This window comes from Planococcus citri, chromosome 5 (genome assembly GCF_950023065.1).
Source record: "Planococcus citri chromosome 5, ihPlaCitr1.1, whole genome shotgun sequence".
NCBI lineage: Eukaryota > Metazoa > Arthropoda > Insecta > Hemiptera > Pseudococcidae > Planococcus > Planococcus citri.
The window spans coordinates 48,838,732-48,866,142 of record NC_088681.1 but is presented as its reverse complement, the minus strand read 5'-3'; the positions used below and the strand labels follow the sequence as shown (position 1 = coordinate 48,866,142).

At 33.4% G+C, this 27,411-nt stretch overlaps 2 protein-coding genes across 4 annotated transcripts in view; both read right to left on the bottom strand.

Annotated features, from left to right (window-relative positions):
* Positions 1–27,411, bottom strand: part of LOC135847116 (mucin-5AC-like) — a 321,695-nt gene that overhangs the window by 95,291 nt on the left and 198,993 nt on the right. The gene's annotated exons all lie outside the window — the stretch shown is intronic.
* LOC135847705 (uncharacterized) lies at positions 1,651–3,372 on the bottom strand. Its single transcript, XM_065367373.1, has 2 exons — positions 2,426–3,372; positions 1,651–2,315 (listed from the first exon to the last, which is right to left on the bottom strand). The coding sequence occupies exons 1-2, from the start codon at positions 3,256–3,258 to the stop codon at positions 2,201–2,203; spliced, it is 948 nt and encodes a 315-aa protein (XP_065223445.1). The 5' UTR covers positions 3,259–3,372; the 3' UTR covers positions 1,651–2,200.

Below are 27,411 nucleotides of genomic sequence, written 5' to 3'. Positions count from 1 at the left end.
AATAGTCAATCATAAGTAGCCATCATATTACACTTTTATGAAATTGATTTTCAAATAAAAATTAGCGTACTTATGAAGACGTAACCGTCATATTACAAGTGGAATAATACATCAGGAAAATTGTTGACAAAAAACAAAATTATTACAAAAATTTACCAATTTACCAAAATTTACCCATTTACCAAAATTTACCAATTTACCAAAATTTACCAATTTACCGAAATTTACCAATTTACCGAAATTTACCGATTTACCAAAATTTACCAATTTACCAAAATTTACCGATTTACCAAAATTTACCAATTTACCAAAATTTACCTATTTACCGAAATTTACCTATTTACTGAAATTTACCTATTTACCAAAATTTACCTATTTACCGAAATTTACCTATTTACTGAAATTTACCAATTAACCAAAATTTACCAATTTACCAACATTTATGAATTTACCAAAAATTACCCTATCAATTTACTAACATTTACCTCAGTAATTTACCAGACAGTCCAGACATTACCCACTGATTTACCAATTTTCCAATTTACCAGAAATTCCCCCAGCAATTTACCAACATTCATCTCAGTAATTTACCAGACATTTCCCCACTAATTTACCAATTTTTTACCGAATTTTTACCGACTTTTTTTTAGTTACCCCAGTAATTTACTGCCAAAGGTTTTTTTTTACCAATTTACCAAACTTTACCAATTTACCAAAAATAACCCCAGCAATTTACGAAAATTTAATAATTGGAATACCAATTTACCAATAAAAATTACGCCATTAATTTACCAAAACAAAAATTACTCAAGCAATTTACCAACATTTTCGACCAACTTTAATTACGAGTAATTCACCAAAAATAACTAATCATTTTATTTACCAAAAATTACTATTAATTCACCAAAAAAAAAAATTATCAAAATTTACTGGCTATTTACCAAAAACTTAATGTTTTTTGTTGAAACAAAAATTACACTAGAAATTTTTGAAAAATTTTGATTTTTTATGGCAAAAAAATTTTGGACGGATAAAATTAACAAAAAAATCAACAAAAAATTTTCTCCTCTTGACTCGCGCGGGATTCGAACACCCGACCTCCGGCGCACCAATCTGCAACCTACACACCCTAACCACCCCATCTATTTGTTGGGGGTGAGCCGTTTGCGAGATATAAGGGTTTACACAAATTTCTGCTTATCCATGACGTTGAAACACACTTAAACGTTCATATCTCGTAAACGGCTGAATCGATTTCGACCAAATTAAAAATTTCTCTAGTTCAGTATCAAAGCAATATTTTGCCATCATCAGTTTCGACTTAAAGTTCGGAGCTTTTGAGTTCAGCGTGACACAAATTTATACATAAATTGATATACCTATAAATATATATATAAATATATATGTAAACTTATCTCGTTTTGCGCCATACGTCTTATCGTGATCAGCACACTCCAAAACGTCAAGAAAACCCACCCCCACCCAAATCCTCAACCATCATGACAAATACAATACCTTACTTTTCCGTTTCACGGCAAAGTCGGTAATACTTTTCCGTTTCACGGCAAAGTCGGTAAAAAACCATTAACACTTACAAAATTTTTTGATTTTTTTGCCATATATGTACGTACATAGGTACTTATTAATGAGAAATATTTGTGAAGAAAAAAATTTTAAAACACGAAAAACTTCCGAAAATGAGCGATTTACAAATTTTCTTCCGCTCAGTACGTCTTAGACTTTGATGGATAGATTTTTTTGAGGACCTCTATCTCCTATCCCTAGACACGCCTCCCAAGTTGACGATTTTGTTGAGTAACCTTTTCAACGTAAAATGACAGTCTCTGTTGAACTTGGTCAAAATCCTCAGATTTTTTTCGTGGCCCTCCCCATTACGAAACACACCAAAGTACGTACACCATAAACCAGAATTTTAACCCAATTCGTCAATTTTTTTCAATTCAATCGCGCTATCTCGGGAACCATTGGCCCCCTTTGTTTTTTCTGTCGCTACATTTCCGATGAAAAATGGTATTTTAATCATCGGTTCTGAGTAAGAATCACTTCAAAACAAAAAAAAAAAATCTCTCAAGAATGAGGGGAGAATGATTACAATAATAAAACAAAACACCTGCAAGCTATGAACAAAGGCTATTCTCAGTTCCAAAGGATCAAATATGAAATACGTACTTTAAAAATGTCATAAATTACTTACCGATAAGCAGGCATACAGTAGGGCAACGCCATAACAAAAAGTAGCGATGATATATATGGTACCGATTGATTCGACACACCCTCTCATGTATTTCATCAATCTAAAGAAATAACGAGATTTATTCGGATTTTTTTTTATTTCTTGAAAAAAGGCTTTCGTGATTGATGCGTTTTCCTTTTTTTTTTTATTGAGAACAAGAAAAAAACTTACCGAGTAGCTATTTGAAATTCTCTGATAGCCCGTTTCAATGTACATTCGATAATTCTTCTCCACTCCGGTAAGAGCGCAAGTTCGGCGTCACTGTACAGATTCAAATCACGAGTTCTGGATTCCAAACCGTCCTTGATACTGATCATTTGACCACAGCATATAATGCTCCAGTACAACATCAGAGCGAGAACCAACGAGACCTCGAGTATTTCAACGACAAATAAAATGTCCGTGACACAAGTTGCCATCATGAACGACGCAAAGCTGCTGTACTTTTGAACCAATGGAGGAGGAAACGCGTAGTAAACGTAATTGCTCACTTTATCCTGCTCAAAAAATAATATCACATCGAGAAAACTGGCCGATAAAAACACCAAGGTACATACGAAGAGGGGTATGAAAAAAAACGAGAAATATTTCTTGACATCGTTGAGAACAGTAGTTTGAAGCTTGATGTTCATGAGACGATCGACGCACTCGATCATCGCTTCGATACGATCGCCGAACAAATGCAAAATGAAAGGAAATCCCAACATTTCCATATGAACGCAACCAATCGACGTAGCCATATTCAGCATAAGCACGAGATCGTTTTTATCATCGTACCATAAATATGACCAACCAAGTACCCACGAAAGTATAAGTTGACTGGAAACCAAACTGTACCAAAAATATTTCACTCGTTTATCAACCTTATCTGTGAAATAGATGTGACCGCTAAAACAATACAGTAAGTAGAGCTGATTCGCCACCGTACTTCTGTAACCAAACATATTTTCTGTTCCGAGCGACTGTCTCACGATTTTCTTCAACTCCTGCCATAAAATCCTCATTTCCGAATAAAAATTTCAAATTTGCAGAGTATCGCGGAAATACGAGCAATAAGCAATAGTTAATAACTTGCACCGAGTCGTACAATCGTTTTGAAAACTACGAGTAAGTACCTAACTATGTATAAGTAATGCAAATTCCTTGAGGACTTGAGGAGTATATAAATAAATTTTATTCCTCGCCTCTCGTCTCTGACATAAAACCCTACAAAGCGCTCCTAGCCAATCAGCGTTCAATTAAGTTTTATCTATTATTCTATTTCACCTATTTTCCCCTTCCACATTTGATCAAAGTCCATGTCTCATGAGAACGTCCCAGAGGTGACATGAAATTAGGTGCGAATCACACCTTTGCGCACAACCATGCATCTTTTTTTAAATGAAACATGGGAATATAAAAAGAAGAAAATGTACGTACCTGGTACCTATTGCACGATATTGGTGTCATTCTATTGCTTCAAATCTCTACATACTTTTAATTGAAGAAATTCATTAGTAGTACATCAATTGTTCAAGTCAAACAGATTTTATATTCGCTGAGCTACGCATCTCAATGAGAATTTTCATGTTTTCTCACATTCATTTCTTTTCCTCGGTGAAACATTGTTATACTATACGAGACAGATTTCAGACAGTTATGTGTGGGTACCATATAGGGGATATTCAAACCCCTCGATATTCAGAAAATCCGTAATTTATCGACAAAATCAACAATCTAGCTGCAAAATCGTTAATTTGCCGACAAAACCACCGATCTATCCTCGAAATTTTTATTTTTTCTAAAGCATATTTTGCCCTCGCTTCGCTTGGGTTAAATTTTTCTTCTCTATTTCTCAAATTATTCATAATTGTACTTGGAAATGTAGTTTTGTTCAAAATTTTAAAAATGTCAGTTGTGGAAAAACTGACTTTTCACTTTAATATTGGGTACGGCTGATTTGCTTCTTGAAACAATAAATTTTAGAAAGCTTTTGCCTCGCTTAGCTCACTAGCTCAGACCAATTTAGTTCTCTTCTCGATTTATTTGAAAAAAATTATGGAGCCGGCCAGTTGAAATTTAAAAAAAATTCTGAATTTCAGCCCTTGATGTATCGAATAATATTGACCTTTTTTTCGTTATTTTCGAGAAATTTTTTTTTAAAGATTGCCATTTTCAGCTATAAAATAAGTACATACGAGTAAATGTTAAAGATTGTTTAAAAATGAATTTTACTCTTTCTTGAAATATTTTTATAATATTTTGCCAATAAAGTGAAAAAAATTTCCACTTATACCTACCTAATCGAACACAAACGTATTAAAAATTCTATAGATATATGTAAATATTTCATAAGTTTTTGCTATCAGATGCTCGGAAAATCACGAATGTGCTGTGTATTGTTGTATGATGAAGAATATAATGAAAAAATGTTAAATAAGTAAAATTCATTTCTTTGAATCGGCATTTAAAAAGTGATTTTTTGAGAAATTATGACTCCCAAGCATGAGTAATCAGTAATCACTCTGTTCCCAAGCTCACTGATGTTCTTGTTGGATAAAAATTAATAGACCTAACGAATTTGAAAAAAAGAAACGATTCAATTAGATAGCTTATTTTAATGAAAATTACGAATAAAATAAAACAGGGGTTTTATGAAATATCTAGAAATAGATAAAAGTGATTCCTTTGCACATTTCTTTTTGAACATCTTGTGTCTTCCAGAGTTTTTAGTGCCTTGGTGAGATATAATAATTATGTAGTTACCTACACATTTCTTCAAAACTTTAGACTACCTATTGAATGCCCGAAGACCTCTAAAATACAAGTTATCATTTATGAATCCATGATTTATATCTTCAGAATAATTAAAAATAATTCATTTGTTGGTCAGTCTACGTAAGTATTTCATTATTTTGTCAAAAGAATGTCGTAGCAGATAGATTGTCTAGAATTGAAACTATTTCTCTGTCCAATAAGTTTGATTTGGATATTATTGCAGAAGAACAAAAGACTGATATTGAACTGTCTTCTTTTTTAAAATCTAAAAATAAAACTTCTTTAAAATTAGCTGCTATTCCGATTTCAGATTCTGTTTCTGTTTATGTCGATTCTTCAACAGGAATTGATAGACCATTCATTCCCAAGTCTCTTCGTTATGAAATATTCTTAGCTTTTCATGGTATAAGTCATCCTCCCAGTTGGGTGAAAATCTGCTCTTCTGCCAATAAATATGCGGTAAAGAGCAGTTCAATTGGCGTTTTATACTTCAACGCGACTTTAAACTGCTGTCATGCAGCAGATTTTACAGTTTTCAAAATCGCGCTTCAATTCACGGGCGTAATTTGACTTTTTAGGTTGTTACATTTTCTGCACAGCAGAATAAAATTTCTGCTGATAAACACTCCACAAGAATATTTCGTAGCGTATTTTTATCGAGTAAAGCCGCTACGCTTCTAAAAATATGTGGCGTATTTTTGCACGTTGAAAAAACCAGCCACAAAATACGCTACGCAAATATTTCGTAGCGTATTTAATCGCGTATTTGCTGAAAAACGCGCGTAAATGTGGTATTTTGCGTGTGTGTTATAGGTTAGTATATAAATATTTGTTCTCTTCTACCAAGTTCCCTGGTGGAGTAGGTAGTAAGGAGTCCGCTTTCAGATCCGGGGACCCGAGTTCGATCCCCGCTAGTGCCGAAAAATTTTTCAAGAATATTGATCAATGGCAGATTTTTACGCGTAAATAAAATACGCGCCGATTTATGGGCAGAAAAGGCATTGGCGTAAAGTGTTAAATCTCCTGCCCACGTTTTTATGTGGCGTAAGAGCAGATTTTCACCCAACTGGGGTAGTTGTGCAAAAAAAGCTTTAATATCCAAACGATATGTATGGCCTTCAATGAGTAAAGATTTAACGAAATGGACTAAGGAATGTCTATCCTGTCAAAAATCTAAAAATTTTAAACATAATCACAGCCCTTTTGGGGAATTCCCTATTACTTCAGAACGATTCGATCATATTCATATTGACCTGATAAAAGTAACTCCATGTAAAGGAAACTCTTATTGTCTTACTATAATTGGTCGATGATTTTGCCCATCTCTTGGCGTAATGTTGTCATTTTTTTAGTGATGAAAATTTTTAAAAAATTCACTAAATAATAGGATACCACCAACCTTGAAGTATCAGATTTGAACAGAAGTCTACGATTGCAGACCATTTGATGGACTAGTTTAATTTTCCAAGTACAAAGCTACCCTCCTAAATTTCCCATATCGTGTAATTTGCTGAGGTAGGTTATAATAAGTATGTAGGATGCGTTTGCATAGAAAATGCACCATGATTGCAGCAATTAGAGCTGCTTTCATAACCTTTAATAACTTAATTTGATGTGATTAGTTGATAAATTGTTTTTAAAAATATTCCTGAGGTAGATAGATAGCTTACCTAGGATATATCAAGTACATAGGTACATACATAGGACAAAATGAGACATTTTAACCGTTTGACGATATACGAGTAATTAATTCAGAATTGTAAGATAACTTCATCATTACAATTTCACCTCTATTCACCAATAGGTAGGTAACAGATAAAAAAAAATGCTCATTCTACAAACAGATTTTGAAGAACGTCAAAGCTGGATTGGAATTTTAAACAAATTGAACAAATATGTATTCTACAGGCCAAAAAAATTCTAGATAGTATAAAGTTTTTTTTTTTATTAAAAATTCTTTAGGGAAAAAATGGTTCTAATTACTCGTAGCATGTCCTACCAAGTACCGCCAATTTGATGATTGGGTATTTTGGGTACCTTACCTACCTAGTTTTTTTTTTTGTCATTAAGGAGGGATAAGGTCACTTTCATTGATAATTCAAATGTTCAAAACTTGAATATTGATCATACACCAACGAATAACGGAAAAACAGAAAAACTGGGAAACATGATTCTGAAAATATTATTTGTTTACCGCAGCGAGTTGAAATAATGCTTAAAATAAATTTCCCGCATAAAATGCATGAGTAAGTATTATCTATCGATTCTGAAAATTGGAAACTTTTCCAAACGTAGGTAAGTATATGTACTCGTATTGGGTGTTTACTTATGTAGTGTCATGAGAAAGCTAAAAGTTGAATTTTTCATTACCTCAGATCCTTCAAATACCAAAGTACGAGTACATACGTAGATAGGTACCTACTTATAATTTGTAAACATTCAAACGAAAATTAGAAAATATACTTGATGCATAAAAACAGTTTCACTATGAAACTTATTTTTACTACCCTTCAATTATGGTTATTATTTTCAAAAGTGTTGCTCGCATGAAATGAGAATCCATGAAAAATAGAATCATAGAACTCTTTGAAATACAATGAGAATCCATTCAAAGGACAAATAAGAGGTGGAGCGACTGTAACTACTTATTTAAATAGGTTAGCAATTTCTTTCTCTGAATTGCGTTTAAATAATGCATTCGAAATCCATATCACGTTGAATTTATGCAAAAATAAGAACAACAACTTGATCTAATAACTCCTAAAATAATTCTAGGTGGCATAAGCAAGAAGGATGATACATCAACTGTAATTGTGTCATTTTCTCAATTGATCAATTATTGTAAAATTCTTCCATAAATCATGAATAGGTAGTCTAACTTACCTAACTAATTTTCATACGTAGGTAGTTCGGTATCATTTACCTACTTGGGTATTTTATTACTTTGGAGGATGAAAATTCGTACTCACCTGAAACATAGAAAAACAAAATGACGGATTAATACACAATTGTTAATCAATAGTTCCTTGATTTTACTGACTAGATGAGGGGTAAGTAATAGGTAGGTACACTGGAACAGGCACATTAAACAACGACTAATGATAATCAGATATGATGATATTTCTTCCACTTCTTCTATTCGAATAAAAAAACATTGATAAAATTGTTTAAGAGTCAACTTGATCTAATTTCCCACATTCAATATTACAAAAAAGTTTATGCAGGATACAAGAACTCATCCATTTAATTTCTAGATTAACTTATCCATTGGGTAAATCGTGAAAAAAGGAAGATGATGTTGACCAAATACTGTGGGGAGACCTTCACTTCAAGTTGAAAATCACACCGAAAAAGTTTCAGCTCTGGATGGCCATTGAAGGAGAGATATGGGTTCTCAAAGAATAGATCATTTTTGAAAAAATTGTGCTTTTTCGATCTATGTAGTTCGAACCCAACCTATTTTGGGAAAAATGTCTCATTTTCATAAAATAGTATTTGAGATTTTGCGTTGATCTAGGCTGTTGTCATCAAAATCCAAGACCACTTTTAGGGTGTTGTATTTTGGGGTATCCAATTGGTATTTTGAAATATTTTTTTACTCATGTATTTTGCAATGATCAAGTATGCCAAAATATCGAAAGATAGAATTGAAGACGTCATAGCAAAAAGGACATATATGTGTGAAAGTTGTATTTTGATAAAAAACTGTTTGAAAGTTTGAGTGCTTGTGAAGTTTAGAAATTTGCATTTTTGAACATGGTGACGATTTTATCTTATTTACCCACTATCTAACTACATGAAATGCTATGCACCATCAGTCTGGAGGAAACTGTGTGTTAGCGATAAGCGCTCAAACATTTCGAATTATAATTATGTCCTTTTTGAAGCGAAAAATTGGACAATTTTTTTTTTTGATTTAAAAATGTTATTGAGCAAATTTTTGGATTTAAACCAGGTAAATAATGGTTGATAACACAAAATTGACCATGAGTAACCCATTATCTCTGAAAAAAGATCGCTATGTTGAGTAAAAACAAAAAAAAAACAAAAAAGACAAGTTTTTTGGCCAATTTTTTTTTATTGATTTAAAAATGTTTTTGAGCAAATTTTTGGATTTAAACCAGGTGAATAATGGTTGACAACACAAAATCGACCATGAGTAACCCATTATCTCTGAAAAAATGAATTTTTAATCAACTTCGCAGTTTTAAAATGGCGATATCTCACTGGTTTTTCGACTTTGTGAAGTGGGGGTGGTCTCATATGATAGAGGAAGGTCTGAAGAACAACAATATGGATTCGTCTCAAAAAGGACATATGTGTCATATATACCCCTTTTTGTTATGACGTCTTCAATTTCTGAAACTGCAGAAATAACTAGTTTTTGGCTATTTTCCTCGATTTTATTTTTGAAAATTGGTAATAATGACCAAAAAATAGCACATCTGCATTCCCAAACATTTCACCAGCTTCTGAAACGATATCTTTAGATGTTTTGGCATATTTTATTTGAAATATTTGAGAAGAAAATATTTTTGAAACACTATAATTCTTGAATTTCAAAAGATAGGTACCCATCATTTCTGAGTTTAGACCATCTTTATATCTATTGATCCTTGAAACTTGAATTTCACCATTTCCAGTAGTTTTGAGATGGCAGCATGATCAGACCTATTTATGCAGCTGGGATTATGGTCACACAAGGATTCCAAAACATACCTATTATTTTTTTTTTTTAAAACTCAATCATTTGACTTGAAATCAAAAATGAGCACATCACGATTTTCAGTAAATGTTTTGAGTCCATTAAAAAAAAAAAAAAGGGAGCTTTAAAATATCAATTTTTATTATCAAGTTATACAAAATCATTAATTAGGTAAGTATGTATCACACTACGATTTGTTTTAAAAAATTTTATAATATACCTAGGTAAACAAAAAAATAAATTATAAAATTAATTTTCAAGTGGGCCCACGTTCAATACAATTTCATTTCAATAACAAGACTTAATGTTTTTGTTTTTCAGAAAAAAGTCAAAGACGACTCGCCCTATCTTTCAAAAAAAAATCTTGATTTTTTTTCAGTTTTTCGGACAAATTTTTCCAATTTTTTACATTTTTCAAATACATATCAACTAGGTACACATAAAATAGCTGGGAGGGGGCCCATTAGATTTTTTCATCAGCATGCCTTTAAAATTTTCAAAACGCCAATTCGTGTCACACTGATTTTTGAAAACTTATTCAAGTTAATGTGAAAATTGTTGAACCTTTCATATTTTGTCAGACTTAAAAATTTGATGACCTAGGTCGATCGAAAATTTCAAACGCTAAGTATATCTTTTGAGACTGGGGTTATTTTTACCGAATCAGTTTAGGTAGAGGCTGAAGCGAAAAATCCTTCGATTTTTTTCCTCAAAAATTTACCCTTTTTGAGGACTTGCATCTCTCCTCGCAAGGGGCATTTTTTCGCTGGGAGATGTGGGAAATTGAAATCAGAGGTAACTGGCAAAATTGAGAGACAGGGAAAATTTGAAATTGAACAAAATATTACCTAAAAACCGCTAAAAAACGTAAAAAATGCTCTAAAAACGCAAAATATTACCTAAAAAATGTCAAAATATGCTTTTATATGCTTTTATGGTGAAATATGCCAAAATATGCTGGAACAAATTAGGCTTCTTTCACTTGAAATTTCATGAATCGTGGAGATAATTGAAAAATTCCCTATCCTCTATGCATACAAAAAATATGCTCCAGCATAAAAATCCGAGCCCTGAACATTAATATGTACTTGGAATTATTTATTTTGTCCATATTACAGAAATCAATGGCAAATGTCTACATTATACAGGCTAAATTATTTACTAGTAAATTGATGCAACAAATTCGTATAGGAAAATACTCCGTGCAAATAACCTGAAAAGTTTCTCAGCAGAAGTCCGTAGACTTTTATAATGGCAAATATGTTCACAGTTTGGGTTCTACATAACAATAGATGAATGTTTTTTCGAACTTTTACCGACCAATACCACGGAGTTGAATAGATAGCCAATGATACGTCTGAAATCTGCGATTTAGAAAAAAAATCGTAGGTAGGTATATACAAGACGTAATGGATAATTTCATTTCAATACAAAACACGTTTTAAATTGTAAATATTACCGAGTTGTTAAGATTTTCTCCGATGAAATAATATTGAAATATGGACATTGCCACAGCCAAGTAGCTCACCGAGAATTTTATTTTTAGCACGAATAGCAGATCATCCTAGAATATGGAAAATTAAATAGGTATTGAGAAAATAATACATGGGTAACAATTTATGAACTCACAAACTCACAGATAAGCAAATATGAAGAACAGCAATGCCATAAAGGAAACCCACTGGAATCACGAAAGAGCCAGTAATTTCAACAAACCCCTTCAAATAATCAATCAAACTGAAAACATCAATACCTGATTACTAAAAAAGAACTCTGAAATTCGGCTGAAAAATACCACCAAGTACATACCTACTTAGTACTTACCTACCTACGTTTATTGATATCAACAAAGATTCAAGATAAATGCTTACATAATAGTTCGTTGAAAATATCGAACACCTCGTTCCAAAACACATTCGAATTCTGCATTCCATTTTTTCCATGTTATATCACTTCTTCGAACCAATAATCCAAGAGTGTATGCTCCATTATCCATATCTTCTCGAACATATCTCAGCTCACCGCAACAAATCGTACTCCAATACAATACCAGAGTCAATAACGAATACCATTTAAGCATAAAGAAACAAGTTACCAAAGTCAAAACACCATTAATCAAAAAATATGACCTGAAATTCCCATAATCTCTAACCAACGGTACGGGTAACGCGTAGTATAAGTAATTCTTGGTTTTTTCTTCTTCGAAAAATAACAAAACGTCGAAAAAACATATAAACGAGAATGTCGAGAATACGGCAGTGCATAGGACCGAAGGAGCCATTACAGATAGAAATATTTTCTTGGCACTTGCAATAACTCGAGTTTGTTTGCGACGTCCGCAGCATAACTTGGCAGATAGAATTTTATCCACGAGCTCGATCATTGCTTCTATATCATCTCCAAAGATATACGAGATCAGAGGGAATCCAAAAACGGCTGTGTTAATACCTCCTACGACGTTTGCGAAGTTCAACATCATCACGAGATCGTTTTTCAAATTACACCAAAGAAATGCTACGCTGATGGCGTAAGAAATCGAGAGTTCGCAAAAGATCAGCATGTACCAGAGGTATTTCACCTGTTTGCTGATTTTTTCAGTGAAGTAGATTTTACCGATGAAACAGTAGGATAAATAGAGTTGATTGGCGACTGTGCTTTTGTAACCGAATAGATTCTTGGACCCTGAAATTTGTCTCAGGATTTTCATCAGTTCTTGAAGCATTTTTTTTTTTACTTGGCAACAATCACGAAAAAAAAACTTGAATTTCAACGTTTGAAAAAACACGAATGATCAAAACCAGAATAGGTTTTTCTGTTCACTGAAAAAATCGACATTGATGTTTACTGTAACATTCGCTGAGAAAAGTTGGATTTTAATTACAATGTAAAAAATGTAGGATGGATATTTTTTCGAACGATAATTAGGTTACGTTCGGTAAGTTAAAAAAGAGAACCTTTTTCACATTCATTTCTGGGAATAAACTGAAAAACAAATTTCAAGGGGTTTCCTTTTCAATGGCGTTTGCTCGAAAATTCATCGAGTTGGATGGCAAGTTTCAGGGCTCGTTCTAGTTTCAAGGTAGGATTAGCAACCTATCAGTACAGAAAGCTGTTTTTCACTTTGGCATACAATATTAAGGCAATCAACTTCAATTATCCTCTTTATTTAATCATACTCGTGGATACAAAAATTATGCATCAAAACAACACAAATGTGAAATATTTCTTCTGTTTTCAAGATTTGCTTTACTTATTATTATAGGTATCTACCTATCTAATAAAACTATCTACACGTGCTCTGAATTCTTGAACACTGAATCCACTTGCATACTTAGTTAAATCCTTTTATGAGACTTATTCATTGGTAAGTTTACGAAGGAAATTCGTATAGGAAAACACTCCGTGCAAAAAACGTGCAAAATTCTTCAATAACAAACCGTACACCTTCATAAATAAGAGATTATTCACTGATTGAGTATGGCATAACAATACGTAAACATTTCTGCGAACTTTTGACGACCAATACCAAGGAGTACAGTAAACTGCAAAGGATACTTCGAAGACCTGATAGCAAAAATAAATTCAAGTTGATAACTCGTACGAAATAATATTTTGTTTTTCATGAAAATACATAATGAGAATCGATCTCACCGAAGAATCCAAGTTTTCTCCAACCCAATAAAATTGAAAGGCTGCGAAAGCAGTAGCCAAGTAGCCAGCCAAATACTTGAGTTTCAGGACGAACAGTATATCTGCCTGAATCATTTGCAAAATGAATACGATTAGGCCTAATGATATTTTGAGTAGGTAATTTAGAGGAATATGTACTCGTATTTCAAATTTTAAAAGCATTCTTGAAACTGTAAGTGGCATTCACGATCAAAAATGCCAAATGAACTTACTGATGAACAAATGTGAAGAACAGCGATACCATAAAAGAAAGTCACAGGGATCAAGAACGATCCTGCTGTCTCCATAAATCCTCTCAAGTGATTCACCAATCTAAATGAATTTGTAAACTGAGAATTATATACTTAAGTAGGATAGAATGAGGAGGGCTCAGATTATTAAATTGGACAATCTTTTCTTCTGTTTTGATATTTCTTGCAAAATTTTATTTGATTTCTGATAGATTCAGTCGTTCCTTCGCGAACGATTTTTCTCCTCTGAGCAAGTCGTTCGCGAACGAATTACTCACCATTTTTATTAGTAGACTGAAAAATCTTTCGTTTCGAGTTCAAAATTTCTGGAAAAATCTGATTAGATTTCCAGGAAATTTAGTCGTTCGTTCGTGAACGATTTTTCCCCTCTGAGCAACTGAGCAAGTCGTTCGCGAACGAATCACTAACGATTTTTATTGGTAGATTGAAACAATTTTTTATATTTCTTTCAAAATCTGATTTGATTTCTGAGAGATTCAGTCGTTCGATCGCGAACGATATTTTCTTCTTGAGCAAATCGTTCACGAACGAATTATTCGAAATTCTCATTGATAGGTTGGAGAACATTTTTGACATTTCTTTCAAAATCTGATTTGATATCTGAGACATTCAGTCGTTCGTTCGCGAACGATTCTTCCTCCCTGAGCAAATCGTTCACGAACGAATCATTCAAAATTTTTATTAATATGATGAAGAATTTTTTTGATATTTCTTTCAAAACCTGATTTTTTTCCTGACATAATTATTCAGTCGGTCGTTCGCGAACGATTTTTCCTCCCACAGGAGAAATCGTTTATACACTGATCATTCGAAATTTTATTAATTACATAGACTGAGGAAAGATTCGTTTTGGCATGTCTTGCATCATCTGATACGATTTTCGTGGAATCCAGTCATTCTCTATCTCGAATGATTCATCGTTTCTAAACGAATCGTTCGCGAACGAATCGACCCCAAATTTGGTTTACCGATTTTTAATGTCAAGTTTTATGAAGATAAAATAATTGATCAAAAATCAACAATAAATTTGCTTAATTATAAAAATTGATAAAAATTATTTGAATAGAATTTCGGGAAATATTTGACATTATTTTATCCACATTTGAAAATATTTTATCAACTCTTTTTACTTCAGTAACGATTTTTCTATATCTGAAAATTTTCCAGAATTTCAAAAAATATGACTTGGTTTTCAATCATTTTTTCACAGCATGGTGTTTCAATATCATCGATTTCAGTTTCAAAGGTTAATTTGAAACAACCAACTATTAAGAGCAATTTTGACTTCTTGAAGAATCATGTAGGTACTTAGTCAAAAAATCATATTTATCTTTAATGTTTTCATTTAATAATTTTGTTGACATTGCTTTCTATGGGAGAGAAAAGGATACCTATCAGAAATCTCTGAAAACGAAGAGAATAAACTTTTGGGATCATGAAACAGATTTCAACTTTACAAAATTGTATTGTCCCAAATACGAGTACTTACCCGATTACATCTTGAAACTGTTGAATGCCATTTCGCATAACACCTTTAAAAATCCTATGCCAAACCGCCGATGATCTTCCGGCTCTTCCAATCATCACGTTCAAATGACGAGACCCAGAATTGAAATAATTCCGTACAAAAATCAGCTCATTCCGACACACCGTAATCCAATACAAAATCACCGCCAATACAGACCACAATTGGACGATGAAAATCTCAAAAGCCACAGTCGACAAACCATTGGTGAGAAAAAACGACTTATAACTGCTGTGTTGCCGAATTAGGGGAATAGGCAACATGTAGAACAAATAATTCTGAGCTTTTTCTTCCTCGAAGAACAAAGCCATATCGAAAAAACATATCGATATGAATATCAAATTGCATACGATGAAAGGTCCCATAATCGAGATGAACACGTCTTTCGCATCATCGATAGTTAACTTCTGTTTCAGGTAAAAACTGCCTGTAGTTGTTGGGTTGGTCAGAGAATTGTCGACATGCTCTATCATGGCTTCTATTTCGTTCCTGTAGAGGTACGACATCAAAGGGAATCCGAACCCTCCTGCTGTACTGACTCCAAAGACGTTGGCAATGTTCAAAAGCATTATGATATCTTTGTCAGGCTCCAGCCACCAATACGCCAAGATGGAAGCGTACGAGATGATAAATTGGCCCAAAACTAAGATAAACCAGAGATACTTTACTTGGATGTTGATTTTATCAGAGAAACAGATTTTTCCGCCGAAGCAATAAAATAAGTAGAGTTGATTGGCCACTGTGCTCTTGTAACCAAATATATTCCGCGATCCGCATAATTGGTCGATGATTTTCTTTAATTCTTGACACAAAGTAATCATTTTCCAAGAGAGGTGTCTTCAAAATTCCTTCAAAATGGTTTTTAAAAAAAAAACACATCAACTGTTTCAAATACATCTATACGTGCACTAGCTTTGTACTTTGAGCAGTTATCAAAATGCCACGTTCGGGTCAATAAAAACATTTTCATAGTGGCTGAGAATAATTAATATCATTTTACCAGTAATTAGATATGCCATAATTAAGTACAAGAAATTGATCGGTGTAAATACTAAGTAAATAGTATAAAACAGTCTTTACTGAAATTAGCTTTCATCGTTCATCAAAAATTCTTTAGAAACTTCCTCAATTATGAATAATTGTAAAATTTCATCAGCATTCGAATGATGGGGACGATGCTGTAGATTAATTCAACACATTTCGGTAACACGTCACGTGCTTTTTCTAGATGATTCGTTATACTAATGAATTACACGTAGTTTTTTTTTTTCAAATTCATGGTCAACCAAAAAAGTTTTAGTTTCATCAATTCATTATTTCCTTTAAACATTTCGCAATTTTCTTTGGCCTGGACAAAAAATTGTAGATAACTTGATGTTACAAGTAACACAAGTATTTTCCATGAGAAAATCTCTAAATAATAAATTTAAAAGTAGAAATTATTTCAATGTTCAAGTAATTTTAGAATTTAAAAAAAAAGGTAAAACTTCATACCGTTTACGATAATTTAAAACGGGTTGAATTGGGTTAGGAAATTAACTAAGCAGGTAAGCAGTAATTATAACTTTTGGAAAATAATACATATTTGAAAAGTAAAAATCAAATGAAGAAAGAGAATATGAAAAAAGACCTTCACTCAAAAACCTAAGAAACCTCACATAGGAAGATAATTTTGGTACGTCGGTTTTATGACCTATAACCCCCCTCCCTCCCTTCAAAAAAAAAGGTTTATGGATCGTCGAATATTTTAAAAATTAATTTATTCAACAATTATTATTGTATCCTGTACGATTTCATGGATAAAATTACACAATTTGAGCAGAGAAATTTTGGGTGTGGTTATTTCAAAATTTCCTCTGTATAATTATCTATCCCACTCTTTCTAAACAAAAAATCTCACTGAGTAGCTTTGGCTCAAACTTTAATATTTGAACTTGAAAAATGAAAACGAAAAACCTTAAAAGGGGAGTCATGGAGTCTCAAAAATGAAGAATTTTCGAAAAAATTGTGGTTTTTTAGCTGTGGCCTCCAACTGACCTGTTTTGGAAAAATTATCCAGTTTAAAAACATAGTAATTGAGATTCGGCTTCAACCTAGTATAGGTCATTCTCATCAAAATCCAATACTACTTTTTAGAGTTCTACTTTTTACTGAGTGGTTAAAAAATTTACAAATAGTTGATTTCCAAAAATAAATTTGTGTTTTAAAAATGTAACTGAGAGAATTTTTTGAAATACAGTGGTATCAATTTTCTCATTTCTGGTCATTATTTGTGGGGGGAGAAAGTAATTATCTGGTCCTCGTCCGCAATGTAGGGGGGGGGGGGGGGTGGATTGCATATTTGAACGCATTACTTTTGTTGATTCTCGATATAATTGCATTTCTTCTCATAAATGCAATTATCCACCAACATTATGTCCTCTGACTCTTTCCTAAGGAGCCTCATGAACCGAAACAGATACATGATTTAACGGGGAACTTGATATCGTGAAGCACGAAGTCATAAAATAGTAGAAAACGTCATAAGTTGTTCAGGTAGGAAGCCCTGATGGTAGATCTTCTCAGGGTTAAAGTGTACGAAGGAAATTACGACATCTCAGTTAGCCAAATGATAAATTCATGTATTGATTGCGTAAACACCTAGTATCACACGTTGCTCAAATCGTATACATGAATGAGACTTCTATAATTAAATGATAATAATAAACTTCTAGTAGAAAACGTAATAAATCGAATGCGTAATGTGGTGGCAGGCTTTCAACGTTTTTAGTTGCATATTGAGCCCAAAACCAAAAAGCTCATATGCAACCCCCTGTTGGGGTCTTGGTTAAGCACATCGTGTTCTCTGGAGTGCCGTGTCTACTGACAAGCTTTTAACCCCGGCGCCTGAGTGCTAGTTACATTCCACGGTTCCTCATTTATGATCCTTCATGACTTATATCCCACGATACAGTGGAGATATAAGAACGCGTAAGGCGTGACTCGATGTGTTGGTCCATGATGAATGGGATAAGTTCCAAGCGTCCTTAGAAAGCGTATCCACAGCATAAATTGGTATTTTGTAAGTCTTGATCACCAAGGTACCTACTCCACTGGACAGCAAGAAGTCGAAAGCGTGAGGAGGAATGCGTACAACAACTGGAACAGCTAGCGTGATGCGTTGTTGGAACTAACAACTGAGGAAAAAACGCTTGTGCAGGAGCTTATAAGGGCGAAAGTTCAACGTAAAAGTTGCAGGGATGACGGATATTTGGTGCGAAAGTAGGGACATAACGGCGCGCGTTGCGTAGGTCTTATTGGCGGTAGCAAATTGGTGGTGGTATCATGGAAGGGTTGATGAGTCATGGATATTTCCGGCGACTGACGTCACAAATACCTTAAATAAAATGCGTATGACATCACAAATACCTTGTATAATTATGTGGAAACGTTCATTTTCTACCGCCTATAGTGGAAAAAGTGATCATTTCTACCACTACATATTGATTTGATTACTCTTCTCTTTTTTTGTTGAAATTGGCAAGATCGGTCAAAAAAAAATTAGAACCACTGTATTGCAATTTACGAAATATTCCTCAAATCTCACAGATGATACCTACATACCTACCTACTTTTTGATGTTTTGGCATAATTCACGCGTAATATCTGAGGAGAAAATATTTTCAAAGCACGAATTCATTTACCAAAAAAAAATTGCAAATGTTCAATCGCTCAGCAGAGTCCTAAAAAGGTCTTGAATTTTGACAGCAATGACCAAGTTTCGACCTGGACTACTCGTATTTCTTTCAAAACTAGTAGAGTGGGGGCTAGCCCTAAAAACCATAACTTTTTTTCAAAATCCTCATTTCCGATGTCCTGCATCTCCTTCCAAGGACATCTCTTGAGCTAAAAATTCTCTGGGAGGCATTTAACTCAAAAAGAAAATCTTCATCCCCCCTCCCGTTCAAGACCATGAAAAAGAAAGCGTTTAATATTTTTTTCTATTTCAGGAACAAATTATTTTTTTGAGTCTCTTTTGAAGAAAATTAATATTTTCTTTTATAAAGTTGAAAGAATTTTTCAATTTTATAAAAATGGAAGAAAGAAAGAAAGTTCAATAGTAAGTAGCAAAACTGTAATATTGTAAGAACATATCATTCGGTTCGATGATCAGAAACAATTTGTGAATAATATGTATGTAATTGCAATGAAAACTAATCGAAAAAATTAATATAAATCGAAAACGAAAATTCATGCTTAAATCAACAGCTTATTTTGAAATTTTGTTTTAAGCAAAGTTATAAATTAAGAAAAAATAAAAACGAAAAAAAAAAATAATAAGTACCTAGATAGTGCTTACCTAATACCTATCTACGTACAAATTCACATAACTATTAAGAATCAGACGATTTGTATTTGAGTAGGTATTTTACTTTACACATTTTTGAAACAATTTCCAGGACTTCAATTCTACCAAATTCTGTAATTTTTACAAAATGAGAACATATTTTTGGAAAATCTATTCGTAAATCGTTCAAATACACATGATTGAATACGAATCACTCTAAGAAAGCTTCGACAAAAATGTTCTCAGATTCTAAAATTTGCATTCGGCTGAATGAACGTGATCTGAGAACTGCAGCGTCAACATTCTCAATATCTACTTTTTCAGCTCATTTATGAGTAATCTTACGAAAAAAATTGAAATACGACATCGTTCCACGCAAATATTGCGAATAATTACTGAGCATCAATGCGTATACTTTGATGACAGCGAGATTTTTCACGTCTTGAGTTTGACACAGCATCAAATAAACTCTTTTTCGCACTTTTATCGACCAGTACCAAGGCGTAAAGTAGATTGCCAGGGATAAATCGAACACCTGTTTTTTAATTTAAAAGTAATATTGCAATTATTTCGAAACGAAATAGAACTATATTAATTTATACCAGAAATTAGTCAGAATACTGCTTTGGTTTTTTTTTCGGGTGGGGAGGGGTTGAAAATTTTGGACATTCGGGTACCGTCACAATATCTAACTACCTTGTACCGTCACAAAATCTAACTACCTTGTAATTTAATATTTTTTTTTTCAAAACCACCTGGAAATACCACTAAATGATTACACAAATAAGAATTTTGGCGATTTACTCAATTTTGAGGAAAATACTAAGGTAGTTAGATACTGTGATGCTAACCACTGGTACGCATCACAATATCTAACTACCTTCTTTTTTTCGCTGAAAATACTCAGGTAGTTAGATACTGTGATGCATACGCGTCACAATATCTAACTACCTTTTTTTTCAGGTAGTTAGATACTGTGATGCATACGCGTCACAATATCTAACTACCTTTTTTTTTTCGCTGTAAATCGTGGGAGGATGTGTGCGGTGGTTCTCCACTACGACGAGGAACATTCTCGTGATGTTAAGAATGCCAAATCAACGAATCGATCTATTTTATTTTGAAAAATTATGAAAAAATTTGCAGGTGTGTGTTGTATGAATTCATGTTTTATTTCCTTTTTTTTTTTATTCGAAAGCTGTTACAAAAAAACAGGTAACTACACAATGACTAGAAATAATTAGAATCCATATTCCTCCCATTCTGCAAGATGGCGAAGCAAAAAGTAAAACGTTTCCCCTGGATTTTTTTTATTTTCGTAAAATTGCCTCCACATGTATTCGTCTAAGTAGGAGGCTTTTCGATCCTCAGGCACGGTCATGACATCCTTCCTCCGGAGGAACTTCTTCACTCTTGACCAGGCCGCCTCAATTGCCTGGGTATGAACTCCTGTCTCCGGATTTACAAAATTCAAGCTGTGGTTTACAGTTTGGTGGGTGAACCCAGCCTGCTCCAACCCTGCATACCCCCTCCAAAGATCACTCCAAATAATCGAACCTGCGGCAACATTTTCCCTCAATTTTGCAACCAAAGTTTCAGCACTTCTGTTAGGTACAAAGACCAGGATCACAATCTTGGTCCTTGTATCCAACATGCCGAGTACCCACGATTCCGAAGCTACCAAACGTCCGCGGTTGTATTTTCGTTTTGAGAACACTGATTTGTCGACTTGAACAACAATGCCCTCACCCCCGATCTTAAAATTTTCTCCACCTTCCTCCCCATCGATGCCGCCATGAATCTGCAACAATTTTGAGGAACAAATGTCCCTGCAGCACTGGGACCACGCCACCACACTGTTCTTATGGAGTTCACAGTCTGAATTGGCGGCATCCACACTCTTATTTGAACTCCATAAGTACATCACCTCGAGTATCTTCCGGAGATCAGTGCTCATTTTCGCGAATAACGACCCTGTGAAAATGGATTTTGTACCACGACAAATTGCACAAATGTGTCGAAAACCTGCACAAACAAATTTCCCAAATATAAGTGAATTTTGAAAAAAATTCAAAAAAAATTGGAAAACAAAACCAAAAAAACATCAATGAATGAAACTCACCAATAGCAGTCATGCTAGATTTTTGTAAATACATTTTTCCAATTTTATTGCGATGTTTCTTATTCAAACAGGTGAAAACATGACCAGGTTTCTGACAACCACTACACTTTATTTCATACCCTATTAAAAAAAACGAAAAATGCAATTTACATGAGTGAAAAAACATAACAAAACCACGTTAACAGGTGGTTGGCTACACTCAATCAACGTTGCTCGAAAACAACGTGACAGAAATTTACGAAATTTTGGATTTTGTACAAAATTAATGATTTATAAAAAATGTAAATGTACTTACCTAGTGTGACGTTGTCATTTTTATACAATTTAATGTCTTTTCCCATGCAACAAATGACCCATGGAGCTATTACCCCAATAGTTTGTAGCAAAAACATCAACTCAATATTGCTCAATTTATGCAATTCCCGTATAAAACTAGAATAATTCGGCTTATTGAGACATTCGATATTAATATTCACTTCCATCTCGACAAATTCTTAAATTCTTTAAATTATTTCACCGTAATAATCACAAATTACTCACGACAGCCACAAATTTTTGGTCAAATTGTGAAAAATTGATTAAAAATGAAAAAAACAAAATGAACGAATAGAAATTGCTGGTTGTATTTTGTAAAATATCAGGGGTATCAGTTCTGTACCTGTTTTCGTTTTTTTTTATTTTACGTTTTTAATTTTAATTTATTTACCTACTTATTATAAAAGTTTCCTAAATGATTAAATTTTCTATTTTCCTTTATTTCCAAAATAATTCAAGTTAGGTACCTAATTTCCTAGTTTCCTTTTGAAAAGGATTATACTACATATACAATAATCACAACCGAGTGTGCAATTTAACAAACTACTTGAGAATAAAATGTTATACTTTTATTAAAAAAAAAAAAAAAAAAAAATACATTAAAAATTTTTCATACTTTATTAAAAATACCATCACCGATGGTTAGATCAAATTTTAGATCAGGCATCTGCCACAACGGAATATCTTCTTTTTGATCATTTGGTTTATGTTTGTATAAATCTTTCAACAAAGATGCAAACAAATCATGATCTAATTCTGTTTCCTCCAATAGTTCCTTCCTGCTTTCCAACCATGTGGAATAATGCATTGTTTTGTTTTTAAATAATTTTTGTTGTAATCTATAACATAGTATTGAAAATTTGAACTTTTGCAGGTCTGGTTACATGTTTTGAAGTAAACATGTATTGTGATGAATTGAAAATACCTACTCTTTTTCATATAATGCGGAGGTTTCTTTTAGTCTACGTACACATTTGTTTATAATATACACATCGTTTTGTGATGAGCTGTAAAACAGGCACATAATTATGTAATAATTATTTACAGGAAAAAGGATAGGATGAATGCTGTGTTTAGTAGGCATACCAGTATTTAACATTATTAAAATGCTGTGACATCTTTTCAGCCAGTTTGGGTAGGTATTGCAAATATTTTAATTGGAATGTACTTTCTCTCTCTAAAATATTGGTGTAAGATCGTTCTAAGAAGTATAAACTGCGGTATTCTGCACACTTTTTCATCAAGTACTTCTCTGTATCCAATAATGTACGATTCGGCGTTAACATCTCGTGGCGGCGCCACCATCGACTTGCTGAAAGGGGGACTTTTTGCAGAGAATCGCATTCATTCGCATCTCGACAAGTCGTGTGTGCGCGTGTGTGAGCGTGCGTGAGTATGGAAATGTCCCCCTTTCAGCATGATAACATGTGTTTCATGCATTTCACCGCCAGAGTGCAACACATGTTCGTTGACGCCGAATTCCGATATCTACATTTTTGTGAAAATATTCATCATTACTGTTCAATATGCAAATTGTAGTTAAATCATAATGAATTTTCAATTACTGGTCTTGATTTGGAGGATCGCATTGTTGAGATGTTGTACTGACGTCGAATTCATGAGAAAATTCTTCAATTGTTTCTAACCATATCAGGGATAAATTTAAAGAAATTCAATCACTAAAATATAGGTACCTATCGTACATAATGTTTTACTTTACCATCATCTATTAGTGATTCGTCTATTTTGTTGTCTAGGAAAATGCTTCTGCTGTGATCCATTTCAATAACAAGAAAAAATATACTCAAGAAAAAAGATACCTGTTCAATTTTTCAGACCAAAAAAAAATATACTTATTCACAGTAATTTTGCCATTACATATAAATCTGCATTGTAGTATTCAAATTTCAAATTATTCTTTTAGTTCCTGTGTTTATTTTATTTTTATAATAATCAACCATTTATATTTGACAAGCTATGGTTAATTTTTCAAAATAAAATGGATCGATTCGTTGATTTGGCATTCTTAACATCACCAGAATGTTCCTCGTCGTAGTGGAGAACCACCGCACACATCCTCCCGCGATTTAAAGCGAAAAAAAAAAGGTAGTTAGATATTGTGACTCGTACGCATCACAGGATCTAACTACCTGAGTATTTTCAGCGAAAAAAAAAAAAGGTAGTTAGATATTGTGACGCGTATGCATCACAGTATCTAACTACCTCAGTATTTTCAGGGGGAAAAAAAAAAAGGTAGTTAGATATTGTGACGCGTACCACAGGTTAGCATCACAGTATCTAACTACCTGAGTATTTTCCTCAAAATTGAGGGAACCGCAAAAATTCTGTTCCCTCGCCACATTTCTGGCAATTTTGCAATATTTTCAAAAAAAAATTGCAAAAATTGCGGGTAGTTAGATTCTGTTATATTACCGAAATTCGTAGAAGAGAAATGGAGGGGGACTCATCGCAATAAAAACAAAAAAAAATTATAAGTGTCTCAAGTTCTGACAAACATTTTTTTGAAGCTCAAAAATTGGAACAACAAGCTCAAAAAAATTCAAAATATGTAAATTCTTGTATTTTGAGTTTATTACTGAGTTTAGACCTTTAAGGTCAAAAACCTTCATCTAGGATTCAAAATTATTTTCCAATAATGGAAAAACTTAGTTTAATCTTCTCGTTATCGAGTTGAAAATTGATTTTTTCACCTCCCCCCCCCCAATCTCCTTCTTACATAAAAACATAATAGAGTGAAGATTTTTTAGACCAAATTTTTCAACAAATTGTCAAGTTCCATTGCCCTTTAAGGACACCACAAAATTTCAAATTGAACCACTGCGTAGCATGAATTCTGACCATTTTCATCGATAAAACCCCCCGAAGAACAAATTACAACACAAACACCATCAACATTACCGAATTACTCAAATTCTCGCCGACCCAATAGAACAAAAATACAGCAAAAACACCAGCCAGATAGTTAGCGAAATATTTCAGCTTCACAGCGAGCATCAGGTTTTCCTGCATTGTGCGAAAACAGAAATTTACCACCTGGCATTGTATTTTGTAGCCAAAATTCGTGAAAATTGCTTACCACCAACATGCAAATATGAAGGACAGCTACACCATAAAAGAAAGCCATAGGTATGATAATCGATCCCATAGCTTCGACGAATCCTCGCAAATAGTTAACCAAGCTGAAAGAATGAATTCATCTTGAAGAAGATTACCCAATAAAACATAAGATCATACCTAAACCCTGAGGCAATCTGGACTTACACAGTGGTTTTTTGAAACTGCTCCAGAAAACGTTTCAAAACATTGAGAAAATTTCGATTCCACTCGATCGATGGTCTTTCGCTATTTCCAACCAGCACCTCTAATTCGTACATGCGAATCTGCAACTCATTCCTCAGGCAAGCCATCTCGTTGCAACAGATCGTACACCAATACAAAATGATCGCCAAAATAGAGAACCACTCGATAACGAAAAGTTCGATAACCATGACTGAAACGCTATTCATAATCAAATACCAAGTCAAACTGCCATATTCTTGAATCCAAGGTATAGGTAACGAGTAATACAAATAGTTCTTCGCCTTATCGTTTTTATAGAAGAACACAGCGTCGAAAAAACAAGCATACAGGTACACTCTGCTGCAAACAAACAACGATCCCATCATCAGAGCGAAATTTCTTTTCGCCTCCGCTATCACAATCTGTTGTCTGAATCGAGAACTGAACTTGCATGTCAGAATATGATCTACGTTATCGATCATCGCTTCGATTTGCTCACCGTGTAGATAGAAAATCAGCGGAAATCCGAAAACTCCCATGTTAGAAGCGCCGACCATGTTTCCAACGTGCAGGATCATCATCAGGTCACTATCCATGTTAAACCATAAATACATCAAGCCGACAATGTTCATTATTAATGCAGCGCAAAAGTTCAAAAAACACCACAAATATTTTACTTTTTTGTTCATTTTATCAGTGAAATAAATTTGACCGCTGAAACAGTAGAATAAATATAGCTGATTGGCTACGGTGCTTTTGTAACCAAAGATATTCTCTGATCCTCGTAGTTGCCTAATGAGTTTTTTCAATTCTTCCCACAGAAGTTTCATATCCGTCGATAGATGCAGACAATGAACAGATCATGGCCAGATGAGCAGATTATTCGAAGTTTCAAGACATTACTAATTTAGACGATAACATCGAAACGTTCTTTATTCAATTTTACCACATAGATAAAGTGTCCTCGGAACGAACTTTTGACTTTTGAGTCTGGTTTCCAAGGCTTCGAGGGTTTAGTTTCAAAAAATATGTAAGTACGTGTACACAATTATCTATCGATACCTACATTTTGTTGGAAGAGGGAGGCTCATTAACTTTCTTCGAGCACAAGCACGGTTTAATTTTGAGAAAAAGTACGTTTTTAATGATAAAAGTTTGGAATTTAATTTTAATAATTGCGAACCTTTCGAACACACCTTCTTCGCTGATGATAATTACCCATAGAACAAGGTTCGAGTTATGTAGGTTGTTAATACAGAGAATAAAAAGAAAAAAAAAACCTCCACAAAAATACTAACTTTTCTTGCGAAATAAAACTGAAAGTTTCCACAAAATTCGATTTTTGAGCATATCTTGGTCCTATGGGCCCAAAATTGTTTCAAATTTTGGATTTGAGGTCAAAATACAACTTGAAGAAAAATAAATTTTCCAAAAAAAAAATTCATGTAGATTTTAGGACTTTTTTTACCAAAATCTGGGGGCGTTCAAAATTAAAATTTGCCCCTCGCTATTGTTTTAGGAGCAAGTGCTGGTCGTAAGCTTCTGATTTAAAAAAAAAAAAAACACAAACAAACAAAAAACGGATGAAAATTATATGAATATTTTTGTATATTATACTTTTATGGATTTTTGATTTTTATCAAGTGAACCAAATTCCAAATTTTCACCACAGTTGACGGATTTCGACCAAATTCAGCAGAGACCTTTATTTTGAGTTGAAACTTACCCACAAGAAATTTTTTCTTCCAAGGTGACTCTAGAGAGGAGATATGAGCCCTCAAAAAAGATCATTTTCGAAAAAATTGCAGTTTTTTCGCTTAAGTTCCTATTAAACCTATTTTAGGAAAAATAGCCCAGTCCCAAATTAAAGTACCTATTTGAGATTCTGCGTCGATTTACACTTATTATTACTGCCGTCAAAATCCATGACCACTTTTAGGATTTTACTGCAATGAGCAGTTGAAAATTTTCAAATCGTTTATTTTTGGATGAATTCGTGATTTGAAAATTTTTTCGTCGAAAATATTTCGCATTAAAATCATTATGTCAAAATGTTAAAATAATTACATCATTTTTCTAAAACTGCAGAAATATTTTGGAACACAGTAGTGCCAATTTTTTGGTAATTGCCAACTTCAAAAAATCGAAAAAAATGACCAAAAACT

What these genes read in the sequence shown, in the direction of transcription:
- LOC135847705 (XM_065367373.1), bottom strand. Translation starts at nt 3,258, where the DNA reads ATGAGGATTTTATGGCAGGAGTTGAAGAAAATCGTGAGACAGTCGCTC. An exon ending in GAATTTCAAATAGCTACTCG is followed by an intron (nt 2,316 to 2,425) that starts GTAAGTTTTTTT and finishes TTATTTCTTTAG; the next exon opens with ATTGATGAAATACATGAGAG.